The 17,517-nt window shown below is 32.9% G+C and overlaps 1 protein-coding gene across 3 annotated transcripts in view; it reads right to left on the reverse strand.

Moving 5' to 3' along the window:
- FSTL5 (follistatin like 5) overlaps positions 1–17,517 on the reverse strand; it is a 498,432-nt gene that overhangs the window by 136,075 nt on the left and 344,840 nt on the right. For all 3 annotated transcript variants that reach the window (XM_006917006.2, XM_006917005.2, XM_006917004.1), the window contains exon 7: positions 8,769–8,889. In XM_006917006.2, the coding sequence (XP_006917068.1) occupies positions 8,769–8,889 (121 nt within the window). The remainder of the gene's footprint in view (positions 1–8,768; positions 8,890–17,517) is intronic.

The following is a 17,517-nucleotide window of genomic DNA, read 5'->3' on the forward strand; positions in this document are numbered from 1 at the left end:
ATTCTGGCATCCGTGGATGTATTGCAGAGTAATGGTAGTGCAGGTGGTCATGGAGCTATCCTCGGTACCCAAGGGCACATGCCAAGAAATCTATGAAATGAAGACTCTGAAGGAAGTCACAACCACGATGAAGCACACTAGCCAAGGTAATGATGGATCGTGTCTGGACATGGGTTAGATATCATTCTAATGAAAAACTAGCCTCTGGATGGGATTACTCAAATCAGTAAGGACAAGGTGGAAAATACTTGTTTGAACCATGAATGTTTTTGACAGACCGAAATGCAATATTTTTAAATATCTCACCATGACAGATTCCATAAGATAACACATCAAGAAATGCATGAAAACAAAAATGTTTGGGCCAGAAAGCAGAGAACAATAAAAAAGAAGAAAGACACTTATTTCTAGTGCTTTGCTCTATCAAAAGGAAAAGGAAGGAGTCCCAATCGAGTAGATGGTTCAAGTGGCTGAGCACTCCTGAAAGAAATAATGGAACAGACAAGAGAAAGTGCGTTAGAAGCAGGGGGAAATGTAGCAGAAATAAATATGGCACAAGGTCTAGAAATGTAGCAGAAATAAATATGGCACAAGGTCTAGAAACTTTTTAAACTGAAGAAATGATATATTGTGGAGCTCACAGCGAGGTTAAGGTCTCTTCTAGCTCCCTGAAGGCACAGTCTTTAGAAACATTAATCTCGATTTTAGTTTTTAGTTTTGGAATTGGCTAAAGTATATATGCCAGCTGATACAATGTTGGTGAAACCCCTGTGGACCTGGTTTCACAACTGCAAGAATTTCTATTGTGGCATTTGGTCCAAAGTGCCTATTCCCAGGGACAATATGATTGTCTTAAATGTTTTCAGACAAAGGTGACACTTCCCATGGTTCGATCTTTCTTCCAGAAAACTTAGGAGCACGGTGTTCTGTGGTAAAATCAGGATGGATATACACCAAATGTATTCTCTCTTTTTTCTGAGCCCAGAGCTGGCTTACCTTTTTCAGACTCCCTTATAACCAAGCACACTAATTATGAGTCCAGGTAAGTAGGCAAAAGTGTTATCTGCTACCACAAGGCCTGTCCTATAACACCTACATGTTGTCTCTTATGCTGTCCCCCTGAAACAGAGGGTCCAGTGGAGGACTCCAAGGACTTAGGGAAGTGATTCTGAAGCTATCTGTAGTAAGCATCTTATTTTTTTTTCCCTCCAACTTCTACAGTTACCAGAAAATAAGATCACTTACAGAGATGACGTAGCAATAAGAAATTACGGTAAAACTTTTTCAAAGCCTACTCATAAATTCTATACTTTCATAAACAGGTAAAAAATAGTTCACAGATTGGGTCAAGGACATGGGGCAGACCTGAACTTCACATTGTGAAAAGATGTTCATTAAGCTAAGGGAAAATTCAGAAATTTGGATTTACATGAAAGAATAAGGGGGTTTAGAAAGGGTAAATGTAAAAGTCTCACATACTTATTTTTTTAAAAAATATGTATCTGTGGGAGATATTTAACTATTGAAAGCAAAAATAAAATAATGCATGTGGGGTTTATAACATACGGAGTAGTAAAATGTTTGCCAATATTATCACAAAGTATGGAAAGGGGAGAGATCTAAGTATGCTATTTTAGGGTTTTTATTTTATATGTGAGAGGTAAAATATTTGAAGATAGATAGATGACAATAAGTTAAAATTGTACATTGTAAATATACCTTATAGTTGCACCTAAAAAAACAAAATAAAATAAAATAAAATCAGAAGTATAGCTAATAAGCCAATAGTAGAGATAAAATAGAATTCTAAAAGTTATGCAGCTCAGCAGAAGACAGAATACTAAGAAAATCATGAATAAAGAACTAATGCGACCATTTGAAAGCAAATAACATGATGGTACATTTAAATCCAGTGAAATTACCCCAATATACACATGTTGAAGTTATCCCAAAGCTACAAACTTTTCAAGGACCTCTTTCACTTAAAGGGAACAAAATAAAAAATTAAGGAACAATTTGATTCTTTAGACTTTAGTTGTACTTAAAACTTTTAGATTTTCTTTAAACTTTATGTTGCAAGAGCAGAATTTAATTTTGGATATTAATTACTTTGGACTAATTTATTGAAACTTTAATCTTTAAAGTTTTATCTCTCTCTGGGAATTTAATAATTAGATTATATATTAAATTTTGAGCATCTCTATGCTCTTTCTATTGCATAATTGGAGTATCTTGGTGTCATGATTTAATCTAATTGCAGAAGCTCAGAAGAGCTCTATTGAACAGTGTAACTGGACATAATTTAGCATGCGAAATAACAGAGAGAGAGAATTTTTAGGCTTTGGAGTTAATGAATTAATGTACTGTTCTGTCATATTTCAAAGCCTTCTGGAAGCAAACATGTAGCATCTACTAGCACTTCTCAGGGAGAGTACAAAAGGGCAGCAATAGTAATTAAGGCAGGGACTTTTCTAAGTAGGAGTGTCTGCAAGAGAAGCTCTGAGAAAAGAACTTAGGGTCAGTTAGTTGATTGAGAAGAAATCCTAGGAAGCACAAATTAGAGAGTAGAAAAAATAAGATAGAAGAAAAAAATAGCAAAAAAAAAAAATGGGTAAGGTGCATTCATGAGATTCATGAGCATGTTATTACTATAAGCAAAAAGAGCTCAGTTTCAGTGTGGACCCACTAAAGAATCATTTACAGTGCAGCTAAGAATCTTCTCAAGGTTTGAATGGAAAACTGTGCTTCTTATCCATTGACTTGTGTCTCTCGTTCGTTAAGGGCTTTCTATGGGGGCATTAAATCCCTGACACATCTGGACTACCTCGAGAGCATCTGATTAAGCTTCCTGTATCAAATAAAGTTCTTAAGAAGACTGGCAGAGAGACTGGTTCCTGCAATAACAAGCTGTCAGAGGACCTTGACCACAGCTGAGGTCGCCAGTGTGAGGTTTGGAGGAAGACATCTAGATTGTCAGTTGCAAGACCTCATGAGGGGAAGACTGGTTTGATACATGTCTGATCTCACCTCCACTAAAGGATAGTCACTCACTCAGATCACTATAAGCTTAGTTTCAAGTCAAAATTAAGAGAATAAAGCTGGAGAATGAGGAAGGAATGCATACTCCCACTTCTCAGATTTCGAGAGAAAACAATTGCTAGAGCAGTTCTCAAACTTTATTGTCCAAGACTTCAAGAGGGTTTGTTAAAATACAGATTGTTCTACCTCGGGCTCAGAGCCTCAGATTCAGTGGGCATGGTGTGCCCTGCACTGAGAATTTGCATTTAAAACAAGTCTCCAAGGTTGGTTGCATAAGAACCACAGTTAGAGAAATCACTGAGCCAGAATAACCCTCAAGGCATCTCTCTCTTTCATCCTTCAATAACTCACAGTAGAAGGAGGAGAGAGGAGAAAGTAGGCCTCTCACTTCCGGCTTTCTGGATCTTTCGAGCCAAAGGTTTTTATTCCCATTCGCACTTTGGCCATGCAGAAAGTATAGCAGGGTTAGCAGGGAAGGCTGCCTGGGAATGGACAAGGAAGTTTAATTCTATGATGCAAATGAAGCAGCACATTATTGCCTTAGACTTAAGCCACTTTCTAGCTTTGAATGAAAAAAAATGGGGGTGTTCTATACAGACATCCTCTAAAACCTGCAACTTTGTCTTAAAAAATATGAATGAGAGAGAAACAGCAGCATACTAAGGGTCTATTGTGAATATGGACAAGCTTTCTGCCCAGAAGGTAGTGTAAACACTGAATAACTTTTAAAATTTCAAACATTCTGTATCATACGCTGAAGATCTAAAGACGATTTACTTTATGTAAAAAGGAAAAGAAAAGCATGAAATGAATTCCACTGGCAGAGTCAAGTTTCTTTGATTTATACATAATGTTTCTTCTGACAAGGACACAGAAGCACTCTCATATTTCAATAATCTAATTTCTCATTGTTTGAAAAGAAACAGGGATATTGATAGACTTTTATTTGGCATGCTCCCTGGGATATTTAAATAGACTTTGCACTTCAAAAGCACTCTTTCACAAATTCCATTAACTAGTGGTATTTTCAGAGCTTTTTATGGTAATCAATGATATATTTTATTTTTACTACTAATTGACAAATTGTTAAGATAAATATGTTAAATTCCCTATGAAAATCTAATTTTCTAAAGGTCTTTTTAACCTTTTCTGAAAAGTGGATGGAGAATGAAAAATGAGTTAAACTAGTTTTAGAGATTTATTGGGTCCATAAATGTGCTATTTGGCTATCTAATTTACATTTTTCTTGCACTTTCATTGTATTTTTTCACTGTCAAAGCACATTCCTAACTATTCTTTTGTGATTGAACTATAACAATTTTCTGAGTGATCTCAAGTTTACTATACTTATTTATACACAAAACATATGTTTAAAGTTTTTATGCCAAATCTAAAACACCATAAAACCAAAGGAAAAGGAAACACTAAAAAAAGGGAACAATGGCTTGTTTAGCCAATCATTTGTAGGGCTGCTGTTTTATAGCTAATCCTACCACTTCAAAACATTTTATTGTAAAGTGTCATGTTAAAGAGAAGACAATAGGCTCAAACTGGCATCAGTCATGCTAAAAGCCATGAAAGCAAAACTAGTTTTAATACCTGATCAAATTTCAGTTTCAACCTCTCCTAGAAATGTTATCTTAATTAATCTGTCTTGAATTTTTTTGGTTAAACACCAGTAAGGTCATTTGTAAGGTAGACCATCATCATCACCCACAGAAATCTGCCCAATTAAAACACTTTCTGTTCTCATCCTCCAAATAAAAGAGACTTTGGCCCCCAAATAATCCTTTCTTTTATTAATAGTTCCCTTGCCCCACCTTCCTTTTTATAAAAATCTTCCATTTTGTGCAACCTGTCAGATCTCCCTCTAGTTGCTAGATGGGATGCTGCCTGGTTCATGCATCACTTACTAAAGCCTATTAGACCTCCAAATTTACTCATTTTGTTGTGTAACAGTCATTATTCTATTAGTTTTGCAAAATGTTTTGACATACCAGACACTTTACTGATAAAGATGGCTAATTACCTACAAAATGTATCCCTACCTTCTTCTCTTCTTTAAAATGAACTGAACCCTTAATTGTTGCAGATTAAGGTCAAAGAAATGTACTTTATAATCTCTGCATTTAGAGATGGCCAGTGGGAGTTATTGTTGGCGCTTCCACTAAAGTTCTTTTCAAAGTGCTCTCTCTGGTATCAGGAGCTGTTTATCCTTCCCCCTTCTTCCTTTTTTCCTTGAGAAATATGAACATGATCATTGGAATTTGCATAACCATTTGGAAAACAAGGGATGACGCCAAGAATGGAAACCATGTGCTAATTGCCATAGAGGGAGCGTAGGACCTTGATGACACTGTGGAGTGACCATCGCAAACCATCTCGTCAGGGTTTCTTCCATGCAAAATTAAAACATACTGATATCTTCTTTCAGCCCTGTTACTGTGAGTCTCTGTTATAGTAGCTAAAGGTAATCTCTTACTGGTACACATACATTTCCTACAGCTTTTTGGCTTCTTCCAAAAGAAGATTTAAATATTAAAGATTTTTCTTGAAATGCACGTATGGTTTTCCCTTTTTGATAAAAATGCAGTAGAACAAAGTTTTGATTAATTATAGTTGAATTTGATGAATTAATGTTTTTTTTAATGCTTTGTTTTTCCCTTTCAGCTAAAGCCAAAGTAGCAAGTTAGAGTTAGATTAGCTGGGCTTCCTAAACATCTATCAAAACTTAAAGTCCCAAATATTCTTTTATATAGACTTGACCTAATTAAAAGTATTTCTTATAGACAGAAATAGTCATATGCCTTGAGAAAAGGCTTTCAGTGAAGGTATTGCATTTATTTTTATATAGTACTCCATTATATTATTATCTGAACAACGTGGAAACTCCAGTCAATTTGTCACTTCATTTTACATTTCTCATGGCCTCACTTCTTTCCTTAGTTTATCACTTATTCTGTGGTCCCTTATTACAATCATTCTCTTGTAAACTTACTTAACTTCCTCGTACCTAACTCTGGTTAAATACTGGTTAAAATACTGGTTAAAATCAAATCTTTCTCTGATTGCAAATTCACAGCCAACCACAACTGAAAACAAACAAACAAACATCTACCTTCTCAAGGACACCCAAAGATCTGCCCAATATACCAACTATATACCGCTATTTCCATCACCTTCTTAACCTGCAAGATAATTATTTTATATCTCATCATCTCCTCAAATCACTAACGTTCTTACAAACTTGTTATTTCCAATAGTTGGTGTTCTTCATTGCACTGAAAAACTCTTAAGCAATAGAGTATTTCCTCATGCCCCCATGCTGAGCATTTGTTCCCAACACATGTCTTCTTGCTTCCTGTTTCGACAGATTAACTATTCCTCTTCCAAAGACCAATACTTCCATCAGTGTAACTATATTATATCAACTTTTGAAGGACTTCACTACTGCCTTTTCCCTCTTTTTTTTTTGTCTTAAATTAGCTGCTTTTCACCTTTACTAGATTATTCACCTCGGCATAAAAGATGATCACATCTACGACTTTTATAAATTTCCCTTCTTTGATCCACATCATTATCCAGTACTGCACAGTTCTGTCTCTGTTCACTTTCAACCAATGTTCAACAATAATAATATCATTGTTCCACTTTCCCAGCCCCATCCCGCATGAAAACGTTTACACCAAGAGTTCCGAAGCAGATTAAATGTAGTAGGAAGTGATAGAAAGAGACAGGTTTTACTCCTCAGTTCAGGTATTTTTGTTCCCAGAAAAGGGTAAACATGAGAGCTCGCCCTAGGTAATCACTGCTAATACAGTAGTCCCCCACATAGCCACAGTTTTGCTTTACACAGTTTGTTGCCTGGAGTCAACCAATGTCCAAAAATTTGAAAAGGAAAATTCCAAAAATAAACAACTCATAAGTATTAAATTGCACATGGTTCTGAGTAGTGTGATGAAATCTTTCACAGTCCCAATACACTGCCCAGGACATAAATCATTCTTTTGTCCAGTGTTCCCATGCTGTATATGCTCCCCATCCCTTTGGATTAGTAGCCACCTAGGTTCTCATATCGACTGTCCTGGTATCACAGTGCTTGTGTTCAAGTAACCCTTATTTTACTTAATAATGCCCCCAAAGTACAGGAGTAGTGATGCCAGCACCTGGTGATTGGGTCCAAGAACCCAATTACAAGCCTTCACCCATGTCTAGTTGCCTACTGGTTTTGAGCCAGAAATAAGGCCTGGAGTACCGACGATGAGTTGAGTGTCAAACCATAAACTCCCAAATCTTTTTAACCTTTATTCCAACATTTTCTTAATTGATTTCCAGGATACATATTTCCCATTACAGGATGCTCATTCTAGGTCATCTTTTTTCTTCTTGTTAATCTCAGCTCCAAGGTTCTGACTTCATAACCAACTATATTTATTCGTAAGGTGGCCTCATCAAGCTCAGATTTATGGCTTTAAATATAGTCTTTGCACTTTGATATTATTAAATATACAACTTTGGCCTGTTATTTCCCTCTGATCTCTAGACATATACACTAGCTTGCATATTTGACTTCTATCTGGATAATTGTATTGAAATTAACTAGTCAAAAAATTTCACTCAATCTTCCAATGTGCTTCTTCTCCATTATAGTTAATATTATGACCATATGTCTAAAGGATTCCTTCAAATTCCTTGGGTTATTTATTTGTTTAATTCTCTTTCTCTCACACTCACATGCTATTCCTCAGGATATTGTAGAGCTACTTTTAAAATACATTTCAAATCTGACCATTTCTTTACCTCTTCACCATTCGACTATATCTTAAGCCACCATTATCTCTTTCCAGACTTAATTTTTTTTTTTTTTAACAGCTCTTAGTGCTTCCAGTCATTCTAAAACAAATCAGATTGCACCACTTCATACACTAAACACTTTGATGGCTTCCTATTACACTTACAATGGGAATCCAAATATTTAGGTCCACAGGGCTCCATGTGATCTCACCTCAAGTCACCTGTCCAAATTCATATCTGCCACTCTCCTCTTATTTATACCAACAACACTAGCCATCTTGCTATTTCTACAGAAAGCCAAGTAAGTTTCTGCCTCTTTTTTATAAATCATAGAGAAAATTAACATATATCAGTATGAAAGTAAATTAGTGTATATTAATGATACATGCAATTTTATGTAACAATTCAACTAAATAACTAAAATTTGAAGTAACTCATAAATAAAACAAAGCTCTGATTGTAAGAATGAGATCAGCCTACTTAGCCAATGTCCACAGCCATTTAATTAACCATTATAAGTATAAAATTTGTTGTACATAAATAACAGTGTTCTCTATTATTAATAAGATCAGATAAATAGATGATCTAATTAAAATTTTTAAATGCTTAATTTTTTTCAGTTTCTAAAATTTATATGGCTGCCTTTTTGTTGATATTCTCATGCTAAAAAAAAGTAATTCAAATTCCCTATGCTTTAATTTTCCAATTATGACAAGTTATTTTGCAACATTTTATGAGAATTTGAAATAGTAGTACAAATTTACAATTTTTATTCACCCAAATACTTTTTTTAAATTGAAAAACATTTTCCATTAACAGTAAGTTCCAAAAACTAAAGAAAAAAAAAATTGATGCCTTGCCTTCCTAGTCAACTGCGATATTCTTCAAATATCTATTGAAGCACAAAGTAATTATAGCAACACCACATTTCTTACCATTCACTTGGAAGATGTGAGTCTGATAAACCTCTTCATAGCCATTTGCATAGCAGGTGTAATTGCCCATGTGAGTTGTGGTAACCTTAGTAATATACAAGGACCCATCATCTCCAAAGTCCTAGAGAAAAAAAGTAAAATTTAAAAAAGGAGCTGTTCAAGTTTAATATATTTTTGACAATCCACTTTTTAAAAATGTGTATTCAGGAGCAAACTAAATACAATAAAATATTGTTTTAAATTATCCAAATGATCAGTGTTAGTTTTATAAAGTTGAAAGACCTGTAATTCTTATTTTCCCATAATATATTTTGTTTAAAAAGCATAAGCTCATAAACATAACTTTTTAGTATTTATTTGAAATACATGAGTTTATATGTAAAGTAACTCAACTTCCACATTTTTTTCTAATTCAGTTTACATCTTTAATTAATAAAGCTATACTATATTTTTTCTTATTTGTAGCTAAAAAAACAAATAGATCTGAATTATATTCTTTACACTTGTAACTGTCCATTAATTTTATTATCCTTAAATTTAAATATATATTTACCCAGAAAAAAATTATTAAAGCAGTGTGATCTCAGAGATAAAATTTATAGCCATATTGATAGAATAGGGTTTTTTAAAAACCTAGAAATAATCAATACATTACAAAAAGTAATCATAACATTTCAAAGCTACGGGAACAAATATATAACCATTGTGGAAAAAAAAGAAAAGAAAATGCACATTTTGTCAAAATCAAATCCAGGAAGCACCTTTTGAACAGTAAAGACCAGAAAAGTCTTCTCTTTCAGAAAGGAAATTAATATACTAGTAAAAATTATCAAAGTCAACTTTTTCAGAACTCTGGAAATAAGCAAAAGCTTGCACCAGTTCACAGAGCACCAATTGTGGTAACCATTTCACAATATATGGAAATCAAATCATCACGTAAGTATGTCATTTACTTCTTAATAAAACTAGGCAGGAAGAGGAGAGTAGCTAAATCTCTACGAAACAGTGAGATTTTTGGCATCTCTCTCTGCACAACTGCATGGAAGCTCCGACCCACCAGCTTTGTAACTTAGCTAGCTGGTAAACCGTCATCCTAGCAGACACTTGAGGGAGAACAGGAAGGGAACTCTTGGCCTTATCCCCAGATGATTGTCACTATTTTAACCGATCTAGCAGCTTCCTGAAAACTTCCATTTTTAAGACTTCTTTTTTATTTGAGCAAGACTTAGATCTCAGGCTGTGTAAATGGTCCTACTCCTAAGGCTTTTATTGGAAAAAGAAAAGAAAAGAAACAGCAATTTTTAACATTATGCTTCTTTTGATATGGATAATAGCTGTGCATAACAATAGGCACCAAAAAAAAAAAAAAAAAACTTAGGAAAAATGGAATGAGATGCCCATAGCAGGATTTGAAAAGACCTGTATATTCCCAGGAATCTATAAGGCCATACAATTGCGCATGATGGTGTGCATGACCAGAAAGATGTATTTTCTTTATTTTTAGGATTAGGGAGAAAATTCCTAATCTCTCATCTCTGGCTGACCTTGAGGCCCTGTGTTGGCAGAGAGTGAAGGCTAAGGCAGACTTATAAATGCTTGTAGGAATATTCAATGCATGACAATAAATAGAAATAGAACACCTCAGCAAAGTCTGGAAGACTTATTGATTCAAAGCATTTAATTAAATCTCTGTCCAATCATTAGCTCATCATAAAAGACAAGTGAACAAAGATTTCAGTGACCCCACACAGCAAACTAAAGAAAAATAAATAAAATACACTTCATCAAAATTAGAAACTTTTTCTCCCCAAAGGACACTATCAAGAAAGTGAAAGCACACCCCACAGAATGCGAGAAAATATTTGCAAGTCATTTATCTCATATAGTTCTTGTATCCAGAATATATGAAGTATCACACAATTGAGTAACAAGAACACAATAATCCAATTAAAACAATGGGTAAAGGATTTGAAAAGCTATTTCTCAAAAAAAGATTTACAATGGGCAATAAGCATATAAAAGCATAATCACCTTCCTTAGTCATTAGAGAAATCAAAATAAAAACCACTTACAAGATACCATTTTGTATCTTCTAGACTAACTAAAATAAAAAAGATGGGTAATACAACTATATGAGAGGATGTGGCAAAACTAGAACTTTTAAATGTTACTGGTGGGAATAGTAAATGATATAACTACTTTGAATAACAGTTTGGTAGTTCCTCAAAAAGTTAAACAATGGGTCATCATAAGTCTAACAATTTAATTCTTAGGCATATACCTAAAGAATAAAAAACATATTTCTATATAGCAATGGATGTTCACAGTAGCATTACTTAAAATAACCAAAAAGAGAAAACAGCTCAATATCTATCAACTGATAAATGGGTAAACACAAAGTAGTATATTTATATGCAATAAAATTATATAACAATAGAATTATAATTTTGGCAATTAAAGAGCATAAAGTACTGATGTATACTACAACCTGAATGAATCTTGAAAACATGCTGAAAGAAAGAAGCTGGACACAAAAAGCCACAAATTGCATGAGTCTATTTATATGAAAGTCCAGAATAGCCAAATCCCATAGAGATAGAAATTAGATTAGTGGTTACCAGGAATGGAGAAGTTGGGTTGATGGAAAATGACTTTTAATAGGTATGGAGTATTTTTTTGAATGATGAAAATGGTCTAAACTTTGATAGTCCTGATGGCTGCACAATTTTATGAATATACCGAAACCACTGAATTGTACATTTTAAAGAAGTTAATTTTATGATATGAAGATTATATTTCAATAAAACTGTTATTAAAATAAATTATGTATGAAATATTTAAATATAAAAAGTTAAATATGCCGAAATAAAACTGTATATCACTTTGGCTAATGCAATCTTTATTGAGTATAAAAAATTTAGAAGACAAGAAGAAAAAATGATCAATATATTTATATAAAAAAACCCTACGTTACAAAACACTGTAAGCATTAAAAGAAAGATGATAAATTATCCATGTAAAATATTTTAAAAATCAATGCATTTGGATCCTTATTTATATAGTGGTTATTATATGCCAGATTCTGCTGTAAGTAATTCATAAATATTGACATATTTGATGTGTATACCTGACCTATGAGAAGAAAATCTTCTAAAATCCTCCTACATTATAGCAGGAGATAATAAAATAATCTCCTTAGTCACAATCAGACTCTAATTAGTAGAGCTGGGATTTGAAGCCAGGTAGGTTGACTCCAGAGTCTATGCTTTAAACCCCTGCATGACTGCTGCCTTCCTTCTCAATCAGGGACTGAATTAGGAATAAAGACAGGAAAAGAGAACAAAGAAGAATGTCAAGACAAAATATTCAAGACAAAGGAGGTCAGATACACCAGTAGGTTGAAGAAAAGAGGCTAGAAATAAAGTGAGACTACATGTGGAAAAAGAAGAAGGAAAGCTGGATCTGTCTCTTAAGATCAAAAAACAATAGCATTTTGCAACATAACTCAACAACTGTGTCTCTCCCCTTTCTCAGCAGCAGAGAATAAAGATGAATATGAGGCTGATTTTATACTCACTCTTCTTAAGATGCAATTATCAAATTTTAAATATCTTTTATTACAAGTATTATTAAAAGGTTTTTTTTTTCATATATTTGGTAACTATTAAGATTTACCCTCTAAGAATTTTGTCTCTCCCAACTTTAAAATTCTGAGTTTACTCTTTTTCATGTTGATTCCCAAATTTTTAAATTATCCATTTATCAAGTAATAGGTATTTTTGGTTTGGATAATTTTTTTTTATTCCTTATATCGGCTTTATGATTAGAAAGCCATTTTTCATTCTGATTTAATATAAATATTTTGCAGCATTATCTCCTAATTTCCTTATGGTCATAACAGTTATATCTAACCCTTTAATATTTATATACACATTTGTTTATGAAGTAAACATGTACCTTTTCTTCTTTTTCTAAACTGTAATTAATTGTATCTTCATCATTTGGTCAAGAAAACTTTTCCTCCCATCTGTGATTTTTTATCCTTGTATCTTTAAAATATGATAGTACCCAGTGACTTACCAACATTCACATTACAAACAGCGTTCCAAAAATACGCCTTATATGTTTTTACCTAACATATTCATACCATGTGCATTCCTGTTAAAAATAGCTTCCCTCTAACTGATACTCACTACAGATTGATTGCAATCAAGAAAATTACTATGGGGCTATTAAATCCAGGCCTGAAAATAATGAAAATGTTCTATCAGTGAGTAGAGAATGAGAGGGACAGAGAGAAGGAGAGAAAGAAAGAGGGAGAGAGAGGGGTGGAGAGAGAAGAATAAGAATAAAATATGGAGGGGGAGGAAGAGAAGGAGGAGAAAGGAGAGTTTAAGAGGGAGGGTTAAAGAAGAGAAGGGGCAGGGAGGAAGGAGAAACGTATTGTATATTCTGGCCATCACATTTAGCTGAAGAAAAATATTTCCTTAATAACTATCAAATAAAATACAATTTCTCAACATCATATCATATACAAATTAATTAATTAACAACATTTCTACAGCTCCCAGGGGGAACTTTCATAGAGTTCCAGGGAAAATCTCATTACCTGTATAACAGGAGAGGATTTGGAGCTTGAACTCTGTCAAGGAAGCTGCCATGTGATACAAATGTGTGATTAAACTTCCTGCATTACCACACGCTACCATTAAAAATATTGCTTATAGGGCTGAACGCTCAGGCTAGAGAATGGACATTACAAACAGAAACACCAGAGCCTTGCCTCCGGTTAACGATAAGGCAGATAGCTGACACGGGGTGTGGTATGATGTTGGAAAGCCAAACTTCTATAGAAGTCAATTCAGAATTATGAGACTTAAAAATATTTTGAGTAAGAGTGAGACCCAAATAATTATTGATAACCTAAAATTAGTAAGATATCCAGTGGGCATATGATAGAAAAGCACACAGAACATACACATATAAGAAAGACATCATAAGCAGAACAAGTCATTGTCAGAATAGAGGTGAATCCCTTCCCTGGATAAGAATAATTGGAAATAATTATAAAAACCCAAAATATGTCTGATATTTGTAGTTATGTTTACATTCATATATGCCAAACTGTAAGTAGGCCTTTTAGAGAAGATTTTCAAAAGATCCTATTAAATCTCCATAGAATCTGAAATAAACAACTTTGTCATATGTTCTATATAGTTATCTAGAAAGCCTGGTCTTTCCAAGAATATAAGCTTGAGAATGTTTATTTAAAGTATCTTATTGCTATTTGTGTTATTCCTCAACATGGACTCCCTTTAACTTAGAATATTCTCTAAATTAGCATGCGTGTGACCTCTTCTAATCTATAGCGTAGTTTATGTTTTCTTCCTCTTTCTTCTAAATGGAAGCAACATCATCCAGACTCAATTTCTTTCAATATGCAACTATATAATCACCTTTTCAGACAGCTTTTCTGAATAAGAAAGGACAAATATTCCCTCACTACTTTGAATAAAGCATGAATCTTTTCTCTACACTTAAAATAAACCCTAATAAATATTTATTGAAGACTTAAATATGCCAGGCACTGTGCTAAATCATTTAAATAAATCATCAAAATTTCATCCTTTAAACAACCTTTATTTAAATGCACCACTATTAGTCCCATTTTATATGTAACTGAAATATGCTAATAAGTTTGAAGTTACTAAATGCTATGGTCTGAATGTGTCTCCTCTCCAATTCATCCCTTGAAATCCCAATGCCCAGTGTGATGGTATTAGGAGTGTGACTCTTGGAGGTGATTAGGTCATGGGTATGAAGCCCTCATAAATGAGATTAGTGCTCTTTTAAAAGAGACCCTACTGAGATCTCTGCCATTTAAGGATACAGGGAGAAGGCATCAGCTATGAACCAGGAAGTCAGCTCTCACCAGAATGTTTAATGTGCTGGCATCTTGATCTTCTCAGCCTCTGAGCTGTGAGAAATAAATTTCTGTTGTTTATGCTACCCACTCTGTAGTATTTTGTTATAGCAGCCCAGCAGAATAAGACACCAACCAAAGCGAGGTTTTAAGATTAGCATCCAAAGGATCAGATGGCAGAATTGAACTGCTCTTGTTATTATGAAATTCTTAACACATCTTCCTCTTTCTAGATCCTCCATTATCATAACCAAACGTCAAACTTACCTTCATTTTTTTCTAATACAGATACATCAATCCTGCTTTTTACCTCCGTCCTGATTCGGCATTTCTAATCTTGTAATCTTTCAATTTCTCAGCATTTTTCTAAATCAAATGTGCAATGTTGATGCTCAGCCATGGTTGAAAATTATGACCTTAGAACAGGCACTCCATAAATTCAGGGATAAAAGTTTGCACTTATTCAGAACGCCCATTATACCTTTATAATCTTGATGCCATAAATAGTCCATAAATATTTCTTCAGCAATTAAACCTTTATAGCCTTTACACCATTAAAAAATTGCCTCAAGGCACTGATGTCTGGAAAGTTGATAGAAAAACTTAAAATCATTTATTTTGTTGAGTTGATTGTTTATATTCTTTTCAAGGCAATACAAAAGGGAACTGTGGGAAAAAATCTATAGCACATATCTAAAATTTTGAAAATGTTATGGCTACTATTGACTATGATTAATTGTATAAGAGTAATAATCAAAATATTTAACAACCTGTAAATGATGAGCACTGATCAATCAGAATATAAAAGGCAGTAAACATCAGGTATGATTATACTAGAACACAACAGATGAATTCAGGCCTATATTTAAACACAAGCATTTATCCCAATCTGAAAGATAAATCTTGTCCATTAGAAATAGTGACTTTTAAATTTAAGTTTACTTTACTATTTTATGTTATGTTTTTCTTTATAGTTCTAAATTGTATAGTACCAGTCTTACAACACTTTAAATGAGGTTTTCTGTGTAATATACATTGTTTTGATATGCACTGCCATTAGAGTAATTTCCTTTCCTGTTTTGATTATGCTACTGTGCTTTTACTTTGTAATATTGTGAAAGCTATTTTCCTAGCTTTTATGTGTATAAAATATATTTTCATAAAATATCAATGAAAGTAATTTAAGCAAACATCTACATATTGAAATTGACTAAAGTACTTTCTCATGATTTACGTGATTTTCTAAAAACTATGGAAATTTCTCACTAGTCTATTTACTTAGATATTCAATCAATCATGAAAAATAGCACAGTGAAATATAAAATTAAATAAGTTCAATTTGGTAAATAAATTATTTTTTAAAAAGTTTTTTCCTAAAGTAAACCATTTCATATATTTTAAACAGCACAATAAAAAAGTAAACTAATGTAGACTGAAATTGTTATTTCAAATTTATAAGCAAGGCAAAACTCAAGCAACTGCATTTCCTGGTAGGAGAACCAGAACAAAGAGCATAAAATTATGTGTAACAATATAATTTGATGGTATAAGTAAGTCATTAGATTAATCATGTTACTTCGCTTAGGAAAATAATACTGCAAAACGTTTCCAATAATATAATATAATAATGAGTAATAAAAACAAATTAAAAATCTATTAGTTTTATAGAACCATTATTCAAAGTGTTTTACATATATACAGAGTTCGATTTGCCATGAAGATGATAAAATTTTAGCATCAGCCTCTCATTTGTATAAGACCTTTCTAAGATCTGAAATTAGCTCTGCGATGTGTATATATAGTCTTATGTTTGTGTAAAATTTACAAATATATTTATAATTTTCTGCAATTTCGTATTGTAAAAAATATTAAATTTTAAAATCTAATTGTTATTTATAATTTGTAATCTATTTTTTAAATAAAGCATCTTCAAAATATAGGTGCTTTAACTTCATGATTTACTTCACCTTGAACGACCATCGAGTATATTAATTCTTTATATTTTGACAATTCCATGTTTTACAAACAAACAGAAGTCAGAAAAGTTAATTAACTTATATATAAATGTGATTAAGTTAATGATCTACCATTTAAAACTAGGGCATCTGCCTCTAGAGTCCAGGTCCTGAAAGTTCATACTTTATAGATACTGACATCGATATGAATCGATATGGGTGAATCCCCAAACAATGTGTATATATGCGTTTACATAAAATATATATAATATGACTCAATTTATATAAAGTTCAAAACAGGAAAAATAAACTGTATGCTTTAGGTATATATACATTATATACATTTATGATAAAAATTAAAAGAATAACAAGGAATGGGTTAACACGTAACTCATGGTAGGAGTATGTCCAGGATATAATGAAGAGGAGCCTATCAAGGTCTTCGAATTTGTTGTCAATGTTATATTTTTTAAATGGTTATTGAATCTATAGTTACCAGTGTATCATTTCACTTTAAATTGTAGAGATCTTACATACACCCTTGGGTATGTGTAACACTGAAATATAAAAAACTAATTAAAAATTTATACTAGACCTTAAATCATGTATCTAAAAGTATGCAGCTTCCCCTAAGTATATGTAGAAAGTCCCAAGTCTCTTTCCTGTTACTCAAGACTAAAATTGTACTTCTTGAAAATTTAATGGAAAAAATACCATTTAGATATTTGACTATATTTAGCATATTTTGAAAGAGAATTAATCCTTATCTTGGTTTCATCAAAAATATTAATAACATAATACGCAAAGGTACCTGGATTCCTTGTAACTTTTATATAATCAGTGAATTAATAATGCGTACTGCAGAGTTCTG

The sequence above is a fragment of the Pteropus alecto genome, unplaced genomic scaffold (assembly GCF_000325575.1).
Source record: "Pteropus alecto unplaced genomic scaffold, ASM32557v1 scaffold166, whole genome shotgun sequence".
Lineage (NCBI taxonomy): Eukaryota > Metazoa > Chordata > Mammalia > Chiroptera > Pteropodidae > Pteropus > Pteropus alecto.